The sequence below is a fragment of the Salvelinus fontinalis genome, chromosome 23, assembly GCF_029448725.1.
Source record: "Salvelinus fontinalis isolate EN_2023a chromosome 23, ASM2944872v1, whole genome shotgun sequence".
Classification (NCBI taxonomy): Eukaryota; Metazoa; Chordata; class Actinopteri; order Salmoniformes; family Salmonidae; genus Salvelinus; species Salvelinus fontinalis.
In genome coordinates, this window is record NC_074687.1 from 21,277,190 (window position 1) to 21,302,028 (window position 24,839).

At 44.2% G+C, this 24,839-nt stretch overlaps 1 protein-coding gene across 2 annotated transcripts; it reads right to left on the minus strand.

Moving 5' to 3' along the window:
• Nucleotides 1-486: 486 nt before the first annotated feature.
• On the minus strand, nucleotides 487-23,770 carry LOC129821007 (atypical chemokine receptor 3-like). 2 transcript variants are annotated; one of them, XM_055878206.1, is made up of 2 exons: nucleotides 23,598-23,770; nucleotides 487-3,390 (listed from the first exon to the last, which is right to left on the minus strand). In XM_055878206.1, the coding sequence occupies exon 2, from the start codon at nucleotides 3,338-3,340 to the stop codon at nucleotides 2,204-2,206; it is 1,137 nt and encodes a 378-aa protein (XP_055734181.1). In that variant the 5' UTR covers nucleotides 3,341-3,390; nucleotides 23,598-23,770; the 3' UTR covers nucleotides 487-2,203. The 2 variants fall into 2 exon arrangements, with proteins under 2 accessions (XP_055734181.1, XP_055734180.1); XM_055878205.1 differs by having other exon boundaries at nucleotides 23,572-23,770.
• Between the last annotated feature and the right edge of the window lie 1,069 nt (nucleotides 23,771-24,839).

Consider the following 24,839-nt stretch of genomic DNA (forward strand, 5'->3'; position numbering starts at 1 on the left):
AGTGACACTCTCCATCCAGCCTGACAGAGCTTGAGAGGATCTGCAGAGAAGAATGGGAGAAACTCCCCAAATACAGGTGTGCCAAGCTTGTAGCTTCATACCCAAGAAAACTCGAGGCTGTAATCGCTGCCAAAGGTGCTTCAACAAAGTACTGAGTAAAGGGTCTGAATACTTATGTAAATGTGATATTTCCAGGGTTTTTTTATTTTACAAATGTGTCAACATTTAAAAAAAATAAAAACTGTTTTTGCTTTGTCTTTATGAGGTATTGTGTGTATATTGAGGGGAAAAAACGATTTAATCAATTGTAGAATAATGATGTAAAGTAACAAAATATGGAGAAAGTCAAGGGGTTTGAATACTTTCCGAATGCACTGTACCACACCGCCTCAAGGCTTATTGCTTAAATATAGCTTACTTTATCCACCGGAGGTGTCCAGTCAGAGCTGCTATACTAAACCTGTCCAGTAATGCAATAAACACGGGTTACATTTCACCATTTGTTACTTTAATTAAAAAGCTGTGATTAAAGTACTAACGCAAAGCAAAAGATCTTCAGACATAGTATAAATTGTTGGTATTTAATGAGTAACAAAATCCATAACATACAGTAAACATAAAATATCTCTCTAAAATATAATGGAATGCCTCTTCTTGTAGACATGTCGGCCTTTGTTTGTTTCTTTTTTTAATAATCACTGCTAGGATTGGAACCCTTACAATGTAATAGGATACATATGCATCCAATCAGATAACACGATGACTCATGACAACGTATCAAACTAAATATGTTTGCTACCACACAGAAATAGCATTGTACACATAAATGTTTAGGACATATCCAACTAGGGATAGAGGTTTGACATCTGTTCAATATTTGAATAGTATCATACATTTTTGTTGGATATCAGGATATTGAAAATACTTGTGTTTTTTTAACTTAAGGACTCTATTCAATCAGTTCCGCTTTAACCGACATCCGCGTAGTGGTGGTTTTGGCGCTGTCGGAGGTGGAACTGGAATGCAGACTAACAGAAAATAAGTGAAAGTTGACAAATTATCCAACGGATTATGATCATTTGCTTGTAAAAAAAAGGGGGGAGATGCAAAAACATTAATTTGTTTTAATTTAATTTGCTCTTTTTCATGTTGATAGTCTGCAGCATTTATACACATCTGTCCAGCATTGTGGCTGTGGCTGCCTACACATGGATGCAGTAAAGCTGTGTTTGGTTATTGGTCATAAAGCCCTCACTGTCTGTGCTGTGGTGTGGTCTGTGTGCTGATGCAGCGTCCCTGATGCCATATGAAGCACACGTGTCTCACTATTATCTCTAATGCTAATATTAGCCATAACGTATTGTATAGTTACAGCTATGCTATATGTGGTGATAGAGATATCGAGGCTGTGTCAACACTCCAACCTAGCTTCCTTTCCTTGTCTCTTCTCCTTAAATGATCACTGTTCTGAAAACTCAACATTTTCTGAGACAATTCCGGGACCTCTCTAGTCATTCTAGGTCAGGGGTCACAGAAGGAGGGAGATGAGGAAAGGGAGCTGGTTCAAAGTATTATGAGATTGAAGTAGACAGCAAGACTGGTGTCACAGAGCAAGGGACTTTCATTTACAATGAGGCAGCTTTATGAACACAGACATTACTGAAATGGACTTCTGAATCCACAACACAATGATTTAAAAACATAGAAAATACAAAATTGGAAAGTCGAAGCATACCATAAATATGTTATAATATATCTAAAGTTGAACAATAACAATCTCACAATGATAATATATGTACAGTATTTCAATGCCCTTCTAACTATTTACAAAGTGGACTTTAAGGTCCACACACAGCGTACGCACACACACCTCTAGCAGTTTAAAAAATAATGCAGCTACTGGGTGAACTCTATATACAATCACTGCTGCAGCTCGAATACAGGCAATGCTAGGACAGACCGTTCTGTGAGCTTGTGTGGCATACCACTTTGCGGCACTTCGGGCAGCTGAATGAAGTGCACCTACCACAAACAGCGTGACAATTAAGAACGCAAGGCTTTATCGTTGGGCTTTTTACAGAAATGTTTGGCGATCGACTAGGAAAGCCTTGGAGATGGACCAGTTGGTGACCACTGATCTAGACTATGTTCTAAATGTTCTTGATGTGTTTTTGAGTTCCAGAGTGTGTTCTAGAGTTCAGTCTCAGATCTGTGGTGTGTTCTCCACAGCAACGGCAGAGTACTCTGTCTCAGAGACATGGGTCTGTTCTATGAGCCTGGCCAGGCCTGTACGTGTGGAGTACTTAAAGATGAAGGCCTTCATCAGGTCATAGCGGTAGTTCCTGTTGATGAAGTTGTAGAGGAAGGGGTTGAAGCAGCAGTGGAGCAGGGACAGACACTGGGTGAGGTGCAGCGCCACGTAGAGGGCGTTCTCCAGCCCACAGCTCAGAGGAACCAGGCCCAGCAGGGAGAGGGCATCGGCCAGGAGCACCCCGTGGTAGGGCCCCCAGCAGCCGAGGAACACCACTATGTAGGCCAGGATCACCCTGCGGCTCACACAACGCTCCTGCTCCACTGCCGAGGAGGAAAAGGAGGAGGAGGAGAGTGCTTTGGCCAGGAGGGCATAGGCCAGAGCAATGACAGGGAAGGGGATGATGAATCCAAGCAGGATGAAGCTCAGCTGGACCCCTACCATCCACTCCCTAGAGTGTTCCTCTGGGTACACCGGCCTGCACAGCACTACCTCCCCTTGTGATGACCTCAGAGCCCGCAGGAAGTAAGTGTCCGGCAGGGAAGCCACCAGAGCCAGGAGCCACACCCCCATGCACACGCCATGGCGAATCAGCTTCCGGCGCCGGCCCCCATCCTCACTGTCGGCCGGCCGCGTCACGCTCAGGTAGCGGTCGACGCTCATACAGGCCAGGAAGAAGATGGAGCTGAAGAGGTTAACGGAGAAGAGCAGGTGGGTGAGCTTACACGCCAACTCGCTGAAGGGCCAGTGGCCATGCTGTGCCAGGGAGCTCACCCACACGGGCAACGTGACGCACACGCACAGGTCAGCTGCCGCCAGGTGGGCGATGTATAGGTGGGTCTCGTGGCAAGGGGAGGAGCCGGAGGTGGTGCGCTGGGCGCGGATGTTGATCCAGAGGACGAGGCCGTTGGCGGCCAAACCAACCACGAAGATGAAGACGTAGAGGATGCACATGGAGTGGAGCAGGGCGCTGCGGTTGAAGGCCGTGGGACAGCCACCCATCTCCACGCGCGTCCCGTTCTCCAGGAGGCCTGTGAGGTTCAGGTCCTCCCACGTGTCCAACAGCTCATCCAGATCGAAGCTGTTCATCCTTCTGCCGTTTGCTGGGAACAATCACGCACACCTCACTGATCTGGGATCTGTAGAGACAAGAAGACAGCAGCCCATCAGTCCTGATCTCAATCTGTCTGTTTGCCATGTCATAGTAAATGTTCGAACTATATTTAGAGAGCGCTGCCCTGAGTTCCTTTGACTTTTATTAACAAGATCTCAACCCATCAGTCCTGACCTCACTCCGTTCCTGGGGCAGAGCTAGATCAGAAAAGCAATTCACTTCTTCACAGAGCCCTGCATTCTACAGTATGTTATGAGATCTAATAAGCACCCAAATGAAATTAACCAAAAAAAACACACATAGCTTTTTATTATATACGCCACCAGATCTGAAGAAATCTAAATGTAGTTAACTCTTAAAACAATGATTTATTAATTCATAATGGCTCTGTTGTTTGGGATGATTGAGGAATGACTGCCAAAGCTGTCTTTTGCCATCCAGTCAGAGGGCACCACCAGCTATGTTGCCATTTGTCCAAAAAACACAACATCCAGATTAAAATGTGAGGAAGTGGGATCTGTAACCCAAACATTGTGTATTTTCTCAACTTTCCTTGCATTCCCAGATGCAGCGTCAGTCGGGATGAGAAACCCGATGCCGTTTTAAATAATTCTCCCCCTTTCGTGCTCGTTACAAGGGAAACATTAGCCTCTGCAACTCCAGAAAGAGAAGAGCTGTCATCGCAAGAGGATCAAAGGACAGCTCTGTCATAACCACAACTATGTAATCTGAAAACATTTGAGACTAATCATATACAGTACACACACATGCAAAGGGATTCTACACACTCATGCAACATGCATCATGAACACTTACGCACACGCACACACAGCTCAATATTTTATTACAGCACAACCTCTGACCTCTCTGTATGTCTGATTATGATTGGTCCTCTTACTCAGGTATGATGTCTCTCTTCCCCTGACAGTCACATCATGACGGGAGGGATGTGAGGGATTGAAGAACAAACCCTAAACATGAAAACCTGTCACGCCCTGACCATAGAGAGCCCTTGTTTCTCTATGGTGTAGTAGGTCAGGCCGTGACTAGGGGGTATTCTAGTTTAAAATTTCTATGTTGTGTTCTAGTTTATATTTTCTATGATGGTGTTTTGTATGGTTCCCAATTAGAGGCAGCTGGTAATCGTTGTCTCTAATTGGGGATCATATTTAAGTAGCTATTTTTCCCACCTGTGTTTGTGGGATATTGTTTTGTGTTGTGCATGTAGCACCACGTAGTCATGTTTCGTTGTTCGTTTATTGATTTTGCTTAAGTTTCACTTTGAAATAAATATGTGTAACTCAACATCCACTGCGCCTTGGTCCCGTTATTACAATAACCGTGACAGAATATCCCACCAAGAGGACCAAGCAGCGTGTCCACGAGGTAAAGGAGTTTTGGACATGGGAAGAAGTGATGGGTGGATGCAAAACCCTTCCTTTGCGGCAGACGGGAGGTAATAATGGAGGACAGTGACGACGCCAGGGTTCGCGGCCACAGAAAGCCCAAGGCCACCCCTTATGGGGGGGGGCATAAGGGGTGGCCGGTTGAGCAGCGGAGAGTGAAAGAGCGGGTCATCAGTCCGGTGCCATCTGTGACGGCTCCACGCACCAGATCTCCAGTGCGCCTCCCCAGCCCGGTATGTCCTGTGCCGGTTCCTTGCACTCGCCATGAGGAGCGTGTCGTCAGTCCGTTGCCAAAGAAACCCCAAGATTTTTTGGGGGGGGGAGGGGAACATGGAGCTCGCGGCTGAGCCGTGGGAAGAGCCAGAGACCGTCAGGGAGGCAATGGAGAAGTTGGGAGAGAGAGAGATGAGAGAGATGCTGTGCAAGTGTGTTCTGCTTAACATTCGACCAGAGGATCCGGTTAGCAGTCTGGTGAAACCAGTGCCGGCTCCACACATCAGATCTCCAGTGCACCTCCCCAGCCCAGTACGTCATGTGCCGTTTCCCTGCATTCGCCCTAAAGAGCCAGAGACCGTCAGGGAGGCAATGGAGAATTTGGGAGAGAGAGAGATGAGAGAGATGTTGTGCAAGTGTGTTCTGCTCAACATTCGACCAGAGGATCCAGTTAGCAGTCTGGTGAAACCTGTGCCGGCTCCACACATCTGGACTCCAGTACGCCTCCCCAGTACGTCCTGTGCGTCCTCCCCGCACTCACCCTGAAGTGCGTGCCACCAGTCCAGTGCCACCTGTACCGGCTCCACGCACTAGGCCTCCAGTGCGCATTCCCAGTCCAGAGCTTTCGGCGACGGTCCCCGGTACGGAGCCTCCGGCGACGGTCCACTGTCCGGAACCTCCGGCGACGGTCCACTGTCCGGAACCTCCGGCGACGGTCCACTGTCCGGAACCTCCGGCGGAGGTCCACTGTCCGGAACCTCCAGGCACGGCGTTCAGTCCTGCTCCATGGCAGGAGCCTTCCTCTGCGCCGGTGCCCAGTCCAGGCACGGCGTCCAACCCAGCTCCATGGCCGGAGCCCTCCTTTGTGCCGATGCCCAGTCCAGGCACGCCATTCAGCCCGGCGCGATGGTCGGATCCGGGATCTGGGCGGGGGCTACGACCTACACCGGAGCCGCCACCGACACTAATCACCCCCCTGCCCTCCCCATATGGTTTCAGGTTTTGCGGCCGGAGTCCGCACCTTCGGGGGGGGGGGGGGGGGGTTACTGTCACGCCCTGACCATAGAGAGCCCTTGTTTCTCTATGGTGTAGTAGGTCAGGGCGTGACTAGGGGGTATTCTAGTTTATATTTTCTATGTTGGTGTTTTGTATGGTTCCCAATAGGCTCTATGCATTATACTGCCTCCAACTTTCTAATCTACTTCTGACAGGGTTGATGACTTCCGGAGCGAGTTCTACTATTGTTTTTATGATTAGCTTACTAGCTATCGTCGATGCATTTCTGACTGAAATAGTTCGCGATGACTACGTTTAAATTACAGCCCCGCAAAGGAGGTGCTAATGAACATTGTTCAGTGCCTCTGTGTTCAGTTTCTTCCAAATGTAATGGTATTGTGAGCTTCCATCGTTTCCCGTCGATGTAGAGCTCAGAAAACGGTGGTTGGTGGCACTACGTCCTGACAACTTTACTGTCACCAAACACACAAAGGTGTGTAGTACACATTTTTGTCGAAAGTGACTTTGTTGAGGGAAGAATTGGGGGGCCGACAATACCTAAAAAGAGGTGTTGTTCCTACTGTCTTCGCCTGGAACTGGCACATTAAAAAAAGACCTGGTGTTTGGGAAAGAAGACTGAAACCTCCTGCTCCGACTGAGGGGGATGAAGAACAAGGTGCGCTGCCTATGGACTGTGCCGTCTCTGATTAGGTCCAGACCCATGATTACTGTGCAGTCCCTGAACCCGCAGCCCTGGACATGGCCCTAATAGCAAACCATGAGCACGTAAGAGAAATTGAGGAGCTTCGAGCCAAGCTGGAGAAAATGACCACCCAACGCGGCTTTGGTCTACAGCGATTTGCTGGTTCTTACGAGGATATACATTTTTACGCAAGGTACAGTAATGATTTATTATTATCCAGCATTACTATTGTTTATTATTTACTATTAATTATTAGTATTATTATCCCAAAGTCCATCTTACCTTTAAGTACATGTTCATTATTATTTGAAACTAGGCTAGCATATCTTAGCCTAAGTAGGCACATTGAATGTGTACTGCTCAAAAAAATAAAGGGAACACTAAAATAACACATCCTAGATCTGAATGAATGAAATATTCTTATTAAATACTTTTTTATTTACATAGTTGAATGTGCTGACAACAAAATCACACAAAAATTATCAATGGAAATCAAATTTATCAACCCATGGAGGTTTGGATTTGGAGTCACACTCAAAATTAAATTGGAAAACCACACTACAGGCTGATCCAACTTTGATGTAATGTCCTTAAAACAAGTCAAAATGAGGCTCAGTAGTGTGTGTGGCCTCCACGTGCCTGTATGACCTCCCTACAATGCCTGGGCATGCTCCTGATGAGGTGGCGGATGGTCTCCTGAGGGATCTCCTCCCAGACCTGGACTAAAGCATCCGCCAACTCCTGGACAGTCTGTGGTGCAACGTGGCGTTGGTGGATGGAGCGAGACATGATGTCCCAGATGTGCTCAATTGGATTCAGGTCTGGGGAACGGGCGGGCCAGTCCATAGCATCAATGCCTTCCTCTTGCAGGAACTCCTGACACACTCCAGCCACATGAGGTCTAGCATTGTCTTGCATTAGGAGGAACCCAGGGCCAACCGCACCAGCATATGGTCTCACAAGGGGTCTGAGGATCTCATCTCAGTAACTAATGGGAGTCAGGCTACCTCTGGCGAGCCCATGGAGGGCTGTGCGGCCCCCCAAAGAAATGCCACCCCACACCATGGCTGACCCACCGCCAAACCGGTCATGCTGGAGGATGTTGCAGGCAGCAGAACGTTCTCCACGGCGTCTCCAGACTCTGTCACGTCTGTCACATGTGCTCAGTGTGAACCTGCTTTCATCTGTGAAGAGCACAGGGCGCCAGTGGCGAATTTGCCAATCTTGGTGTTCTCGCAAATGCCAAACATCCTGCACGGTGTTGGGCTGTAAGCACAACCCCCACCTGTGGACGTCGGGCCCTCATACCACCCTCATGGAGTCTGTTTCTAACCGTTTGAGCAGACACATGCACATTTGTGGCCTGCTGGAGGTCATTTTGCAGGGCTCTGGCAGTGCTCCTTCTGCTCCTTCTTGCACAAAGGCGGAGGTAGTGGTCCTGCTGCTGGGTTGTTGCCCTCCTACGGCCTCCTCCAAGTCTCCTGATGTACTGGCCTGTCTCCTGGTAGTGCCTCCATGCTCTGGACACTACGCTGACAGACACAGCAAACCTTCTTGCCACAGCTCGCATTGATGTGCCATCCTGGATGAGCTGCACTACCTGAGCCACTTGTGTGGGTTGTAGACTCCGTCTCATGCTACCACTAGAGTGAAAGCACCGCCAGCATTCAAAAATGACCAAAACATCAGCCAGGAAGCATAGGAACTGAGAAGTGGTCTGTGGTCACCACCTGCAGAACCACTCCTTAATAGGGGGTGTCTTGCTAATTGCCTATAATTTCCACCTTTTGTCTATTCCATTTACACAACAGCATGTGAAATTTATTGTCAATCAGTGTTGCTTCCTAAGTGGACAGTTTGATTTCACAGAAGTGTGATTGACTTGGAGATAGTTACATTGTGTTGTTTAAGTGTTCCCTTTATTTTTTTGAGCAGTGTATATTGTCTTTACATTAGTTTTCAGTTAACCCCCAAAAATGCTCACAGGTCGTTGCTTGAAATAAGATTTGGTTCTTAGTCCACTTCCCAGGTTATATAACAGAACATTTAAAACAAATTCACTGCTGTGATAGCTGCTGTGAATTACAGTACGAATTGCAGTAACAAGAAAACAGGCTACAATAGCAGCTAGGTCATGTCTAGTGCTAGGGCTTAAAGATGGGAAATAACAGTAATGAGCTTTTTTGGTATTCAAATACTCTGGGTCCATCTTTAGATTTGCAAGCTGCACCCACCTGATGGCCTTCTGGCACTTGATTGAGCGGGCAGCAGAGACCAAGTTTATAAGAGTCACAAGCACCAATCCATCTGAAACAAGTGTTACTCGAAGAAAACCGGTAAGGGACAACTTCATTAAATACTTGAGTATAATATTTGATCTTACTGTAATTGTTAAACATTATTTAGTTTTTGTTATGGACCGAATATAAGGAATATTGTACTAAAATGGGTTTCTTTACGTTCAGACACTGCCATCAATCGACGAGTTCTTCTTGTTTATGACTCATCTGTCGCTGGGTCTGAAGCAGAAGGATTTAGCCCATCTGTTCAGCATCCACCAATCGACAGTGAGCCGGATTATCATCTCTTGGGCCAACTTCCTCTACTGTCTGCTTGGATCAGCACGGATATGGATCCCCAAGAAAACCATCAAAGCCCACCTGCCACCTGAGTTCAAGGACTATCCATTTACATTTACATTTAAGTAATTTAGCAGACGCTCTTATCCAGAGCGACTTACAAATTGGTGCGTTCACCTTATGACAGGGGGGGGGGGGGGGCAGAAGGATTACTTTATCCTATCCTAGGTATTCTATCCAGACACCCAGGTAGTGATCGACTGCACTGAACTCCACTGCCAGACACCATCTTTACCTTTAAGGGCATGTCATCACATGGAGCTGTCACTTTTGTGTTATCGTTGTATGCTGGATCTGTGAGTGACAAGGAGATCTTCAAACAGTCTGGAATGATTTCCTTACTCACCCCTGACATGGCCATTATGGTGGATAAGGGCTTTCTCGTAGATGACATTGTTCCGTGCAAGGGCTACCGACCAGCCTTTCTGTCAAGACGCACACAGATGCCAACGCATGAGGTTAGGGAGACCCAATCCATTGCCAGGCTGAGAGTGCATGTTGAAAGAATGATCCACAGAGTAAAGGAGCACAAGCTGTTTGACACAGTCATCCCCCTGACCATCTCAGGCAGGCTGTTTGACACAGGCATCCCCCTGACCATCTCAGGAGCCATCAACCAGTTATTTGCAGTGGCGTGCCTGTTGGTCAACTATCAAAACAGACCTTTGGTCAGAGCATGGGCCAAGCCAGTGTAAATGTACATGTGTTTATTTGCAAGTGTAACAGTATAACTTTAGACCGTCCCCTCGCCCCGACCCGGGCGCGAACCAGGGACCCTCTGCACACATCAACAACAGTCACCCCCGAAGCATCGTTACCCATCGCTCCACAAAAGCCACGGCCCTTGCAGAGCAAGGGGAAACCCTACTTCAAGGTCTCAGAGCAAGTGACGTAACCGATTGAAAGGCTATTTGCGCGCACCACCGCTAACTAACTAGCTAGCCATTTCACATCCGTTACACTAGCAGCAAAATAATAATTTATTTATCTATGACATGTATCAACCATTTGTGTTGTAGTGAATATCAGTTGGTGTGGAGCTTGTATTGGCTTTAATTAGGCAATGAGTAACAGGGGTGGGGGACAGAAATCAAGTAAACACAGAATAGCCAGAATGCAAGATTGAATACAATGTTGGAGATGTGTAATTGATTAACTGAAGTGTTTGTCACTCCCTGGCCTTAGTATTATTTGTTTTCTTTATGTTTTTTAGTTAGGTCAGGGTGTGACATGGGGAAGGTATGTGTTTTTGTATTGTCTAGGGGTTTTGTATGGAAAAGGGGTCAGTGTCTAGGTGTTTGTATGTCTATGGCTGCCTAGATTGGTTCTCAATTAGAGGCAGCTGTGGTTCATTGTCTCTGATTGAGAGCCATATTTAAGGCAGTCATAGGCATTGGGGTTTTGTGGGTAATTGTCTATGTTGAACGTTTGTTGCTTGTCTATGCACTTGCGTCACTTAGCTTCGCGGTCGTTTGTTGTTTTGTTAAGTTTGTATTCAGTGTTTGTTTCGTGTTTTCCCTTCTCTCAATAAAAGAGAATGTATTTTGCACACGCTGCGCCTTGGTCCTCTCTCTCACCCATAGACGATCGTGACACTGTTGAACATTTGCTGAAATAGATTTGTTTAAACAAATCTATTCTACTGTAGATTTCTTCACAAGAACATCAATAAATATTTTTCATGAAACCACTAAACTTGGCACCCATGCAGGGGATCCATTCAGGTGCGAGAGACACTTCTGCAAGTAGTGGTAAAAATAAAAGTGGTCAACCTTCTCTCTTACAGTTTTTGAAACCTGTAGATCTTTATATATCCTTTCAACTAGGATGTCCTCCTGTGCACAGATGACAAAGTCACACCAGCTACAACCTGTGAGAAGGATTTGACCTTGCACCTGCCAGTAGTTAAGCATGAGATCTCTTCAACTTCAGCTCTCCATTCTGTATCTTCAGGTAAGGGCAGTCAACATAACTTGGTACATTTGGGCACTTGACCTCTAAGAGTCCAAAGTGTGGTCTTACACTGGGATCAAATGTGATTCAATCTGGAGAGGATCCTAACCACGGAGCATCTGGGTGCACTACGAAGCCACACAGAAAGAAGTTAACATTCTTCAGTGTGCAGTACTCCTGTACAGCCACTGGCTCCATGGCTAGCCCCCTCTTCATCTCCATACACAGAACACTTCCTGCAACACATGAGCAGTGGCGTTGGATCACTATCACTTGTACCGCTTTAACACCATCTGTGAAGATAAGTGTGATGAAAGACTGAATTGAGAATGAATAACAATAAACATAGTAGTGTCTAGTCTTCTTAACTAGGGGCTCATTTAACTATACAGGAATACATTGTGTTTCAGTAACAAAACTGGAACAGGAAGAGGAGCCACCTTCGGTAGGAGTCGTGACACAAGATCCCTAGTAACTATCTACAACCTTTCACTACTCTCATGCTGTGCGGCTTTTCACTTCCTCATGGACCTGTGACAGGCAGCCCTCACTGTGATCTGCCCTGTCAATGTATCTTTGTTACTGTGTAGAAGACATGAATAACAATTATTTTTATGCTAGCAAATATAGCTAGTAAGCATAACCAAGCTAATGAAAATACACACATTCTCAGGTAGAGTCTGTCAAAGTTACGTCATTTTACGAAGTAACTAGCTAGCTACAGTAGGTTAAATTAGCGAGCTAATGATTGTAGCTAGCTAACGTTATATATGTCACTGATTTGGTACTCACCTTCATAGTTGTCTATGTAGCTTCCTATATACACCTTGAACCCCTTTTAATTCTTGCTATCTGGAGTCTCGGAGGCTGATGTAACAATTGGATGTACATCATTAATATTAATTTGAGGCAAGTCCTGAAGACACCTAGTAGAAAACTGCGACAGTGGTAGTAACGTTATATCGTCGATAACTAGACTGACCGGAAATTGCCAAACCGATAGGAAGTTTGTTTAGAACGTTCGATCATGGAATGAGCATAAGGGCAATCAGAGGCAGCTGGTAATCGTTGTCTCTAATTGGGGATCGTATTTAAGTAGCTATTTCTCCCACCTGTGTTTGTGGGATATTGTGCATGTAGCACCACGTAGTCACGCATCGTTGTTCGTTTACTGATTTATTTATTTTTTTGCTTAAGTTTCACGTTGCAATAAATATGTGGAACTCAACATCCACTGCGCCTTGGTCCCGTTCTTACGACAACCGTGACAAAACCATGAGTGATATAACCTCTCCTTTTCCTCCTAATTGGCACACATGTCCACAGACTGAGACATCAGAGCCAGGTTATCAGTGTTTGCCACTAGTGCCGGCTGTACAACAGGTTACACACTAATTTCCAGCTGGGTACATTTTCCACTTATACTGAACAAAAATATAAACGCAATATGCAACAATTTCAAAGATTTGACTGAGTTACAGTTCATTTACGGAAATCAGTCAATTGAAATAAATGAATTAGGCCCTAGTATATGGATTTCACATGACTGGGCAGCGGTTCAGCCATGGGTGGGCCTGGGAGGGCATAGGCCCAACCACTTGGCAGCCAGGCCCACCCACTGGGGAGCCATAATTGTGGCAATTCATATCTTACTATAAAATACTTTAATCTCAAGAGAGGACAGGTTAATTGTCAAAAAACGGTTTAAGTTGTCTTACCTAAAAAATAGTCCTGATCATAAAAGCCTAGAAAATATCCCAAAAAACAAACAATACACTGAATGAATACATTTTCAGGATCCTGGCTGGCTACTTTTTCTATTTGGCTGGCTACTCTGTGGGCTTCTGGAAAACACTGGGTTACCAGGGGGTTTAACTACTTTAGACCCGGTCCAGCCACGGTCAAAGACAGTCAGCGCCGCTGGGCGACACAGCGTGTTAAAGTGCATTGAAACGTGACCGCTTAGAGCAGCTGGGTGTGTGAGAGCTGTGTGAGAGTGTGTGACCGCAGAACACCACGTTGCCCACGCCAAGCTGTCTGCGATATCTGTGACTGAGTGTGTTAGTGCATGTACCTGGAGCAGGTGCCAGTAGATGTGTGTGTTGTGTTAGGGCTGTCTGTGGTTTTAGCTCATTCTTTCAGCGATCATGGCGCTATTCAATCGATAGCCCCTTTCAGTGCTATTTGGCACTTGACCACTTCACCTCTGGCACACAACCTCAAATCAAATAATTTGTATTGGTCACATACACATGGTTAGCAGATGTTATTGCGAGTGTAGCGAAATGCTTGTGTTTCTAGTTCCGACAGTGCAGCAATATCTAACAATGCCACAACAACTACCAAATACACACAAATCTAAGTAAATTAATGGAATAAGAACATATACATATATGGATGAGCAATGATAGAGCAGCATAGGCAAGATGCAATAGATGGTATAAAATAAAGTATATAGATATGAGATGAGTAATGCAAGATATGTAAACATTATTAAAGTGACGAGTGATCCAGTTATTAAAGTGGCCAATGATTTCAAGTCTATATGTAGGCAGCAGCCTCTCTGTCTTAGTGATGGCTGTTTAACAGTCTGATGGCCTTGAGATAAACAGCTTATTTCAGTCTCTTGGTCCCAGCTTTGATGCACCTGTACTGACCTCGCCTTCTGGATGGTAGCGGGGTGAACAGGCAGTGGCTCGGGTGGTTGTTGTCCTTGATGATCTTTTTGGCCTTCCTGTGACATCGGGTGCTGTAGGTGTCCTGGGGGGCAGGTAGTTTGCCCCCGGTGATGCATTGTGCAGATTGCACCACCCTCTGGAGAGCCTTGCAGTTGTGGGCGGTGCAGTTGCCGTATCAGGTGGTGATACAGCCCGACAGGATTACATTTACATTACATTTAAGTCATTTAGCAGACGCTCTTATCCAGAGCGACTTACAAATTGGTGCATTCACCTTATGACATCCAGTGGAACAGCCACTTTACAATAGTGCATCTAAATCTTTTAAGGGGGGGGGGTCAGAAGGATTGCTTTACCCTATCCTAGGTATTCCTTAAAGAGGTGGGGTTTCAGGTGTCTCCGGAAGGTGGTGATTGACTCCGCTGTCCTGGCGTCGTGAGGGAGTATGTTCCACCATTGGGGTGCCAGAGCAGCGAACAGTTTTGACTGGGCTGAGCGGGAACTGTACTTCCTCAGTGGTAGGGAGGCGAGCAGGCCAGAGGTGGATGAACGCAGTGCCCTTGTTTGGGTGTAGGGCCTGATCAGAGCCTGAAGCTACTGAGGTGTCGTTCCCCTCACAGCTCCGCAGCTCAACTGTGCATCTGTAAAAGTTTGTGAGGGTTTTAGGTGACAAGCCAAATTTCTTCCGCCTCCCGAGGTTGAAGAGGCGCTGTTGCGCCTTCTTCACCACACTGTCTGTGCGGGTGGACCATTTCAGTTTGTCCGTGATGTTTACGCCGAGGAACTTAAAACTTTCCACCTTCTCCACTGCTGTCCTGTTGATGTGGATAGGGGGGTGCTCCCTCTGCTGTTTCCTGAAGTCTACGATAATCTCCTTTGTTTTGTTGACGTTGAGTGAGAAGTTGTTTTCCTGACACCACACTCCGAGAGCCCTCACCTCCTACCTGTAGGCTGTCTCGTCATTGTTGGTAATCAAGCCTACTACTGTTGTGTCATCTGCAAATGTAACGATTGAGTTGGAGGCATGCATGGCCACGCAGTCATGGGTGAACAGGGAGTACAGGAGGGGGCTGAGCACGCACCCTTGTGGGGCCCCAGTGTTGAGGATCAGTGAAGTGGAGATGTTGTTTCCTACCTTCACCACCGGGTGGCCCGTCAGGAAGTCCAGGACCCAATTGCACAGGGCAGGGTTGAGACCCAGGGCCTCAAGCTTAATGATGAGCTTGGAGGGTACTATGGTGTTAAATGCTGATTTATAGTCAATGAAGAGCATTCTTACATACAGTAGGTATTCCTCTTGTCCAGATGGGATATGCCAGTGTACAGTGTGATGGCAATTGCATCGTCTGTGGACCTATTTGGGCGGTAAACAAATTGAAGTGGGTCTAGGGAGACAGGTAAGGTGGAGGTGATATGATCCTTGACTAGTCTCTCAAAGCACTTCATGATGACAGAGGTGAGTGCTACGGGGCGATAGTCATTTAGTTTAGTTAGCTTTGCTTTCTTGGGTATAGGAAAAATGGTGGCCATCTTGAAGCATGTGGGGACAGCAGACTGGGATAGGGAGACATTGAATATGTCCGTAAACACTCCAGCCAGCTGGTCTGCACATGCTCTAAGGCTTGGGATGCCGTCTGGGCCGGCAGCCTTGCGAGGGTGAACACGTCCAAATGTCTTACTCACGTCGGCCACGGAGAAGGAGAGCCTACAGTTCTTGATAGCAGGCTGCGTCGGTGGCACTGTATTATCCTCAAAGCGGGCAAAGAAGGTGTTTAGTTTGTCTGGAAGCGAGCCGTCGGTGTCCGTGACTTCTTGCCCTTCACTACAGTAGTTTTGTCATTCTCCCTAATAGTACCAGCTACACACTTTTCTCTTGCTCTTTCTCCTTCCTCCCCCTCTCATCTGCCCCCCAAAGCAAAACGGGAAAATTCAGATCACAAGCCTTTAGTTTCGCCACACTCCAAACACCCAATAAGGCTGAGCTGGTTACAACATAGATAGACTACCTACCATGAGAGCTAGCAGGGCCTAAAATTAACACATGCCATATGCGGGTAGATTTTAGCACTGGCAGGTAAGATGTCTGTCAGCGCTTCACATTGTGAGCATTTCACTCACATTATTTTGTGAATAAAAATAGTCAAGTGTGATCACATGTATAGTCAAGTAGGATTATTTATAGTTAAAGAAATGCCTCAGTAGCTGTTTTCAAAGTATTTCTGCCGTTTTGTTTCATAGCTGGTAAATTAATCACACTACAACTGCCTGGCTGGCGGCTGTGAACACGTGAAGAGCTGATTGAAAGATCGATTTTTAGAAGCGCTGTGCACAGGCATAACAGTTGGTCTAATTTACTTGAAGCAAAAGTCTATAGAAGTGAGATTGTGTCCTTGTGTTTCTTGGCTATTTACATTGTTTTGTTGACAAGCTAGTTTGTTTTTCTATGTTTGAGTTTCAACTGCTACGGATGAGAAGACAATGCCTCTAGTCTAGTCAGACTCGATCTCACAAGTGCAAAAATGACTCAAATCGCGCTACCACGGTAACCTCCCGCAGTTAAGGGGGCAGGTGAACATGCTGGTCTCATCTGTGATTTAAAAATATATATATATTATTTCACCTTTATTTAACCAGGTAGGCCAGTTGAGAACAAGTTCTCATTTACAACTGCGACCTGGCCAAGATAAAGCAAAGCAGTGCGACAAAAACAACAACACAGAGTTACACATTACACAAATATATTTTGGTTAAAAAGTTGTTGTTTTTAATGAAATTAAACAATATACCAGATGACTTCTTACTAGTAACACAGTTCTTGTTCTAGAGACATTACAAAGCATGATCATCAGTTTGTGTTTCATTTGTGTAATTTTAGCCAGAAAACAATATTTTGATTGGTAAAAAATCTGATTGACAGGTAGATTTTTTAATCTACCTGACACGGTAAGTAAGGCCAAAAAGTAAATGTTATGCCCTGCTCAAAGCCAGTATGTATGAGCTTGAGCATTATATTATTATATTTGGCACCACTGTAAGGGTGGCTGTATCTTATTATCGCTGGTGATTACACATTAGGCAAGCAGCATGCAGGGCCGATGATGCATTACAATACAAGACAAAAAGGGAGCAATGAAAGCTGTTTATCTGTGTTAACCCAAGACCAGAGAATGCTGCAGGTGCGACAATAAAAGATTGACAGTCTCTCTTGCTGGAAGAGTTCTCTCCTGTTGGTTTAGGCTTTTGTGTAAAAGAAAGGAGTCAAAGGAGAGGGATCACGGGATGGCCCACAAACATCCATATGCACTAAATTACTCAAAGTAGGTGGACATCTGCTCGTCGAACATCTCATTGCAAAATAATGGCCATTAATATGGAGTTGGTCCCCTCTTTGCTGCTGTAACAGCCTTCCATTCAGCCACAAGAGCATTAGTGAGGTTAGTCACTGATGTTGGGCGATTAGGACTGGCTCGCAGTCAGCGTTCCATATTGATCCCAAAGGTGTTCGATGGGGTTAAGGTCAGGGCTCTGTGCAGGCCAGCGAGCTTTACACCCCTCCAGCCAATGCTTGGCATTGTGCATGGTGATCTTAGGCTTGTTTGCAGCTGCTCGGCCATGGAAATCCATCTCATGAAACTCCCGACTAACAATTATTGTGCTGGCGTTGCTTCCAGAGGCAAACTGGAACTCGGTAGTGAGTGTTGCAATCAAGGACTATCAATTTTTACGCTCTACGCACTTCAGCACTCAAGGGGTCCCGTTCTTTGGGCTTATGTGGCCTACCACTTCGCGGCTGACCTGTTGTTGCTCCTAGATGTTTCCACTTCACAATAACAGCACATACAGATGACCGGGGCAGCTCTAGCGAGGCAGAAATTTGACGAACTAACTTGTTGGAAAGGTGGCATCCTATAGAGGTGCCACGTTGAAAGTCACTGAGCTCTTCAGTAAGGCCATTCAATGTTTGTCTATGGAGATTGCATGGCTGTGTGTTCAATTTTATACACCTGTCAGCAACAGATGTGGGTAAAATAGCCGAATCCACTAATTTGAAGGGGTGTCCACATACTTTGTATATATAGTGTAGCTGCTAAAGCAAAATGAGATGAGGAAGCGGAACTCTTTAGTCTTAGTTATATATTTGCTATATTGGGAACCTTTTGTACCCAAGTGTAACAGTATAACTTTAAACCGTCCCCTCGCCCCGACACGGGCGCGAACCAGGGACCCTCTGCACACATCAACAACGGTTGCCCACGAAGCACGGTCGTTACCCATCGCTCCACAAAGGCCGAGGCTAAGCCACGGCCCTTGCAAAGCAAGGGGCAACACTACTTAAGTCTCAGAGCAAGTGACGTAACTGATTGAAATGCTACTAGCGCGCACCCGCTAACTAGCTAGCCATTTCACATCCGTTACACTCACCCCCCTTTCAACCTCCTCCTTTTTCCGCAGCAACCAGTGATCCGGGTCAACAGCATCAATGTAACAGTATAACTTTAAGCCGTCCCCTCGCCCCGACACGGTCGCGAACCAGGGACCCTCTGCACACATCAACAACGGTTGCCCACGAAGCACGGTCGTTACCCATCGCTCCACAAAGGCCGAGGCTAAGCCACGGCCCTTGCAAAGCAAGGGGCAACACTACTTAAGTCTCAGAGCAAGTGACGTAACTGATTGAAATGCTACTAGCGCGCACCCGCTAACTAGCTAGCCATTTCACATCCGTTACACAAGCACCTCAAATCGAATCACATTTATTACATTTTTACTATACTATTAGATTATCCATGTGTCACAATTATTATTTTATAAATGCCTTATAATTCTATCAGAAAATAATTGTTTATAGGCAAGGGAACTACTACATTTTAATCAGTGAGACACACTTATGTTGAGTAAAACACACAATTGTCTTGGGTAATTCCACGACATGAGTCCCTTGAGGGTAGTGTAACTTGGTGGATTTTTTTTTTTACTTCATAAAAACATGTTTTCCCATCTCAAGAGGTTAAATAATAAAATGACTATAACACGTGCCTATTAATTGCCAAATAAAGTAACATTGTTGACTGTAACAGGGTTGGAGTTCATCTTAAATCAGCCATAAATCCCCTTAGGCCTTTTCACACTGCATTGTTCATAGCCCCAGGCTTAACCTGTACATATAAGCATTTGTTAACCTGGGCTAAACTTTAGCCCTGGGCTAAGGATTCACACTTGTATACCAACGTCCTGGGCTAACAGACGAACACACATGGAACCAACATTCTATCTCTACCAAGCGACCAATGTTATAAGCATTAAGGCATTTATTAACCCATTATTTCCTCTTGCTTCTAGACTTCGATTTCCAACAGCGATGGTTTGTATAAACCTTCCTGTCTGCCTGTCAGACCTCGGAAACAATGTTTCGCTTTTGAAATGTGATGTTGCTCCTGTACAGAGAATGCTGTGCATGGACGAGACATTAACTTTTCTGATCTATGCGAAATCATGCAACAATATTATTATTATAATGGTTTGCTAGCATATATCCAATTAAATATCAATAGAAAAGCTATGAAAACTGATGACAATTGAGCGTTTTCTGCCCGTTCAGTTGTAGAGTTTGTGGAGCAGTTGGCTAGAAAAATAAGACGTCAGCCAGCCTCCATAGCAACTGTTTTTGTTAACCATAGCAACCAATGTTTTTGCATGGACGAAAGTATTTTGTTTTTTTGTCAGGTTTTTGTCCTCAGATGGAAAGATGAAATCGTATACATTGACTTATTAAAATAGTGTGAGGAACGCATCACAGGATGTGCAAATTAAGTGCAGCTTTTGTAGTTGGACAGAACATTTTATGTGTGTGTGATTGGACAGAGAACATTTTATGTGTGTGTGATTGGACAGAGAACATTTTGTGTGTGTGTGATTGGACAGAGAACATTTTATGTGTGTGTGATTGGACAGAGAACATTTTATGCGTGTGTGATTGGACAGAGAACATTTTATGTGTGTGTGATTGGACAGAGAACATTTTATGTGTGTGTGATTGGACAGAGAACATTTTATGTGTGTGTGATTGGACAGAGAACATTTTATGTGTGTGTGATTGGACAGAGAACATTTTATGTGTGTGTGATTGGACAGAGAACATTTTATGTGTGTGTGATTGGACAGAGAACATTTTATGTGTGTGTGATTGGACAGAGAACATTTTATGTGTGTGTGATTGGACAGAGAACATTTGATGTGTGTGTGATTGGACAGAGTACATTTTATGTGTGTGATTGGACAGAGAACATTTTATGTGTGTGTGATTGGACAGAGAACATTTTATGTGTGTGTGATTGGACAGAGAACATTTTATGTGTGTGTGATTGGACAGAGAACATTTTATGTGTGTGTGATTGGACAGAGAACATTTTATGTGTGTGTGATTGGACAGAGAACATTTTATGTGTGTGTGATTATACAGAGAACATTTTATGTGTTGTTCTTGACCCCATTTCACACTGGCTACTTTGGCACCGTGCTTCTGGGCTAGGGTTGGTGCTATCCCACATTAGAATGTGCAAGTGTGAACACTTGCATTAGCCACGGACTAAAATCTCCCTTAGTCCAGGGCTGGTGAAGCTCTTAGTCCTGGGCTAAGGTGCTATGTGAACGTGCCCCTTGTGACTAGGGGAATGGAAGATTGTTGTGTGCAACAGCGAGCAGTAATTGAATGCAAGCCTCAATGTTTTTTTCTTGTTCAAACATTTTTAGCCCGTCTATCTATGGGTAACAGGGTTGACATGTTATGCTTAACCCACTCAGTTTCCACCACAAAACACCAGAAAATGGCCAAAAAGAGTTGAACCAGTTCACCTGCATTTACATTTGACTAACAGACGTTCAATGCTTCTTTAGATTTTTTCTTTTAATAAGGGTTAGTGTCATCATATTAAAACAAGAGTTCAGTTCACATAACAGGATGTTACGAATTTGCAAAACGTGCCCCTTAAGAGGCATTAGAAGAAGACAAATGTATGTTACCAATTGAACAACATTATTGCAGGATAAATCAATGTTAAACTTCACATAGCTTCCCATATATGGATGTTACATTTTACTTTATGGGTTGGTTATGTAGGTTTCTTCTAACCCATCACTTTCTACTACATATAATAACAAAATTAAATGATATCTTTACATTAAAAACCAGTCTATCAGAATTCCAGTCATTCCAATAAATGTTAAACCCCTTGATCTTCAATAATAGGACTTGGAAATATGGAAGTATAGATTAGCCAAATAGTTTTACCTGAGAATGACCCCAAAACTAAGGACATTAGCCAGCGCTACTCTGTTGTTTATGATTTTGTTGTCATGAAGGACTGATTGGGGTCATTGATTCGAGTTGAAAAATAAATACTGCGCTCATGGAACGGTATGCTTTGAGCATTACTGAAAAGTGCTATTTACATGTGAAAAATGAATGCCATATGCTGCAATTGCTATAGGTCTATCGTTTATCTTTTTGTTGTTGACACTTTGATATCTTGATAATATGCAGCTGTTTAAAGGGCAAATCCACAGATGAAACAGTAACAAAACAGTCGCCCGCCTCTGTTTTGGTAAAAAGCTGAGGGATGGACCTGGAGAAATGTAACCACTCTCAGATTAATAGTCAGAGCTATGGATGTGAGGACTGACCATCCATGATATCAAAATGATTGTTTTAACCATGTTATGAGGCTATACAGTGTTTGTTTACATTTACAATGTTTACAAACATTGTAGGAAAACAAGCTTATATTTTGGGTTCTCGTGGAGTGTGACAGTTGAACTAAGCTCATGAGGCATTTATAAGTTATATTCTTCAGTAATCAATGGATATTTATTAGTCCAAAAATGGATGTAGCAACTACAGATTGCCTCTTTAAGTCTATCAAAAGTGTGCGAGTTTGAGCTTGTGTCCATTAGGCCTATGGATTTATTTATTTAATCAGCATGAATTAGATGGAGCAATAAAAGCCCCACTTTTATTCCATAGACTTGGATCTGCACTGTGCAGCTGTTGCAAGAGTGCATTTTTCACTGTCTGTCCACTGGTTTCAAAAACAATGATGATAGGCAGCTTAAACTTCTTGAATTCAATGACTATTGGTTTCAAATACACATTTAGATTTGTGAACAGCTATCCACAACATCCACAGTCCGTAAGGTGCAAATATCTAAATGAGAGCGCAGCAATGATTTACATCAATGCGCTATGTAGATATCAATAATAAGTGATATCTGTATCGCCGTAGACTACACCACTGCTGTCATCCTTACCTCCAAGCGTTTATTCAAATTGGATCATCTTTGGATGCCAACAGCATCATTGAAAGACATAGCTTGGACTGTAGCCTACAAAAGCCTGTTCCTGCTATTTTCCCGCGATCCATCAAACACATTTGGTGTGTCATCATAGTGGTCTCTGATGTGTGATCAGACTCGCTCAGGTGGAACAAATTTAAATTTGCGCTTTTTTTCAATGTTGATTTGAATGTCATTGGGAAAACAGAGAAGTGTAAAAAAAAAAAAATCCGCAAACATCCTTTCTTAATTTAAAAGTAATCCTCGAGGTAATAATCTATCTTTTCAAAAGTATCTGTAATCTGATTACAATATTTTTGTTGGTAACGTACCGGATTACAGTTTTAAAAAATTGTGTAATTGTTGTAATCCCTTAGATGTAATCCGTTACTCCCCAACCCTGCATATCATACTAAAGGGTGTGTATGAACAGAATAATACAAAATGCACTGAGACCAGTTTGCAAAATGAGTGACAGTTTTAAATGAATCATTAACTGCATGAAATAAAAAATAATCTTCAGAAATGACTTTGACAAAGCAACAAAAATGATTGGGCTTTAAAATGATTGGAGAAATGTTGGGGTTGAGTGGGTTAAAATCTTCTTAGAAGTCACAAAGGTTGCACAGAGGGACAATTTTTGCACTTTATAAAGTCTCTGTTCATATTATAAATCTGATTTATAGAATTGTCCATGTATTGTCAATATTAACGGGAACTTCACATTTAATATGACAGGGTTTTAAAATGCAATATAGGTGCACAATTTCTACAAAATAAAATATAAACGGGTCGCAAAAGGGACTCATTTCGTGAAACGACACCTTTACACACGAACTGAAGCCTATCTGAGTGCACATTCAATTCAGTCCCATTGTAATCAGGTTTAAAATCTGCCGTGACAACAAACCACATTCCTTATCAAATGCCAGGGGACTCGGTGTAGTAAACTGGCGGCGCTCATTGAATGGGCACAGCTAATCCGCGCGCCCCGCTGCCAAACAGGATGTCTCTATCTATGGCTAGAATGACTTGAGGAGTTTCAGAGGCCAGTAGTCACATTAGGCTAATATGTTACCCAAAACTCCGCTGCAACAATACACCATTGGCATAACAAATGCAGTGTTTGCTGAAACATAAAACTTGCGTATTGGGCATTTGGTTAAACAAAAAGTGTTTCTGGAACCGACATTTTAGGAGTGCAGCTCTTTGGTCCGCAGCCTCTTGTTATGGAGATGCTCCTGTCAAGTGGTTAGCAAAATAAACTACAATTTATGTAAAATGCCTTACTTGTAATTGAGAAAAAAATCCCTTACTTGTGGCCTCTTCGAAGAAATGGCACAGTGTCTCTAGTGCGAAGTGATGTTCAGTTACGTTAGGCTTTGTCCGAGATGGGGAGAGATGGTGGTTGTGAGCTCTCCGCTATCTGGCTTTGACTGAGTGGGTGAGTGTCCCGTCTACTCCCAGCGATAGTGAACCTGGCCTCATACCTCCCACTGCACTTGTTAATATACTGCGTAGTGAGTGATACGCCTTCCAAGGCAAGTCCCGCAACACATTCATTGATGTATCTTACAAGAGTGGAAAATGCGTCAGATTTCCTGCCACTTTACATCCCACAAACAATTGCCCAAGAGACTGAAACACGTTTGTGCTTTGTACACAGCTGGGTTTTTGGTGTGCAGACTGTCAAAGATAGACGCTAATAGTAGTCATATATCATCTGAGATATGTTTATGATAGAAATCTATACTTTTTTGTGTGCACATTCCTCATTTCAATGTATAGCAACTAGACTCATTTTGTTGGCATTTTCATTCTTGTGGTTTGGGTGATAGACCCATCTAACATGTATTGCATTTGCCAATTCAAGCTTGTGGTTGTACCCTATACCATGAATACTGTATTTAAAATGTGTTATTCAATTGTGAGTATGAAAATATGTATTGTTCCCTTCCACACAAATAAAGTTCACAGTCCACACCCGTCTTCTCTCAGTTCCTCTCAACTGTTAGTGACTATTTATGAAACTGAGGTCAACAACATAAAGCTACCCATAGACTCACACCCACAGCCCTCCACTCCCTCAGAGCAACCACAAAAATTGGCTCAACCCAGCCTCTCCAGACATGTGAGACCAAAACCACCCAATATGATTAAAAGATGTACCAACTGAAAAAAATGTATAGCAATTATAAACTGTCTATTACTTTGAGGTCTGTCTGACATCCTGAGCACAATGTCAAATGCAGTGGATGTGGTATAGTCAAGAAACACCGGCAAAATCATGTGCAAAAATATGACAAAAAACGTTGACTGAGACAAAAAGAGTTAAAGACCGAGTTAAAGACCGAGTTAAAGACCGAGTTAAAGACCGAGTTAGAGACCAAGTTAGAGACCAAGTTAGAGACCGACACAGAGACAGATACAGAGTTAGAGACAGACACAGAGTTAGAGACAGAGTAAGAGACAGAGTTAGAGACAGATACAGAGACAGATACAGAGACAGATACAGAGACAGATACAGAGACAGAGTTAGAGACAGAGTTAGAGACAGA

Excerpts from the sequence above, each read along its gene's own strand:
- LOC129821007 (XM_055878206.1), bottom strand. The coding sequence starts at position 3,340 with ATGAACAGCTTCGATCTGGATGAGCTGTTGGACACGTGGGAGGACCTG.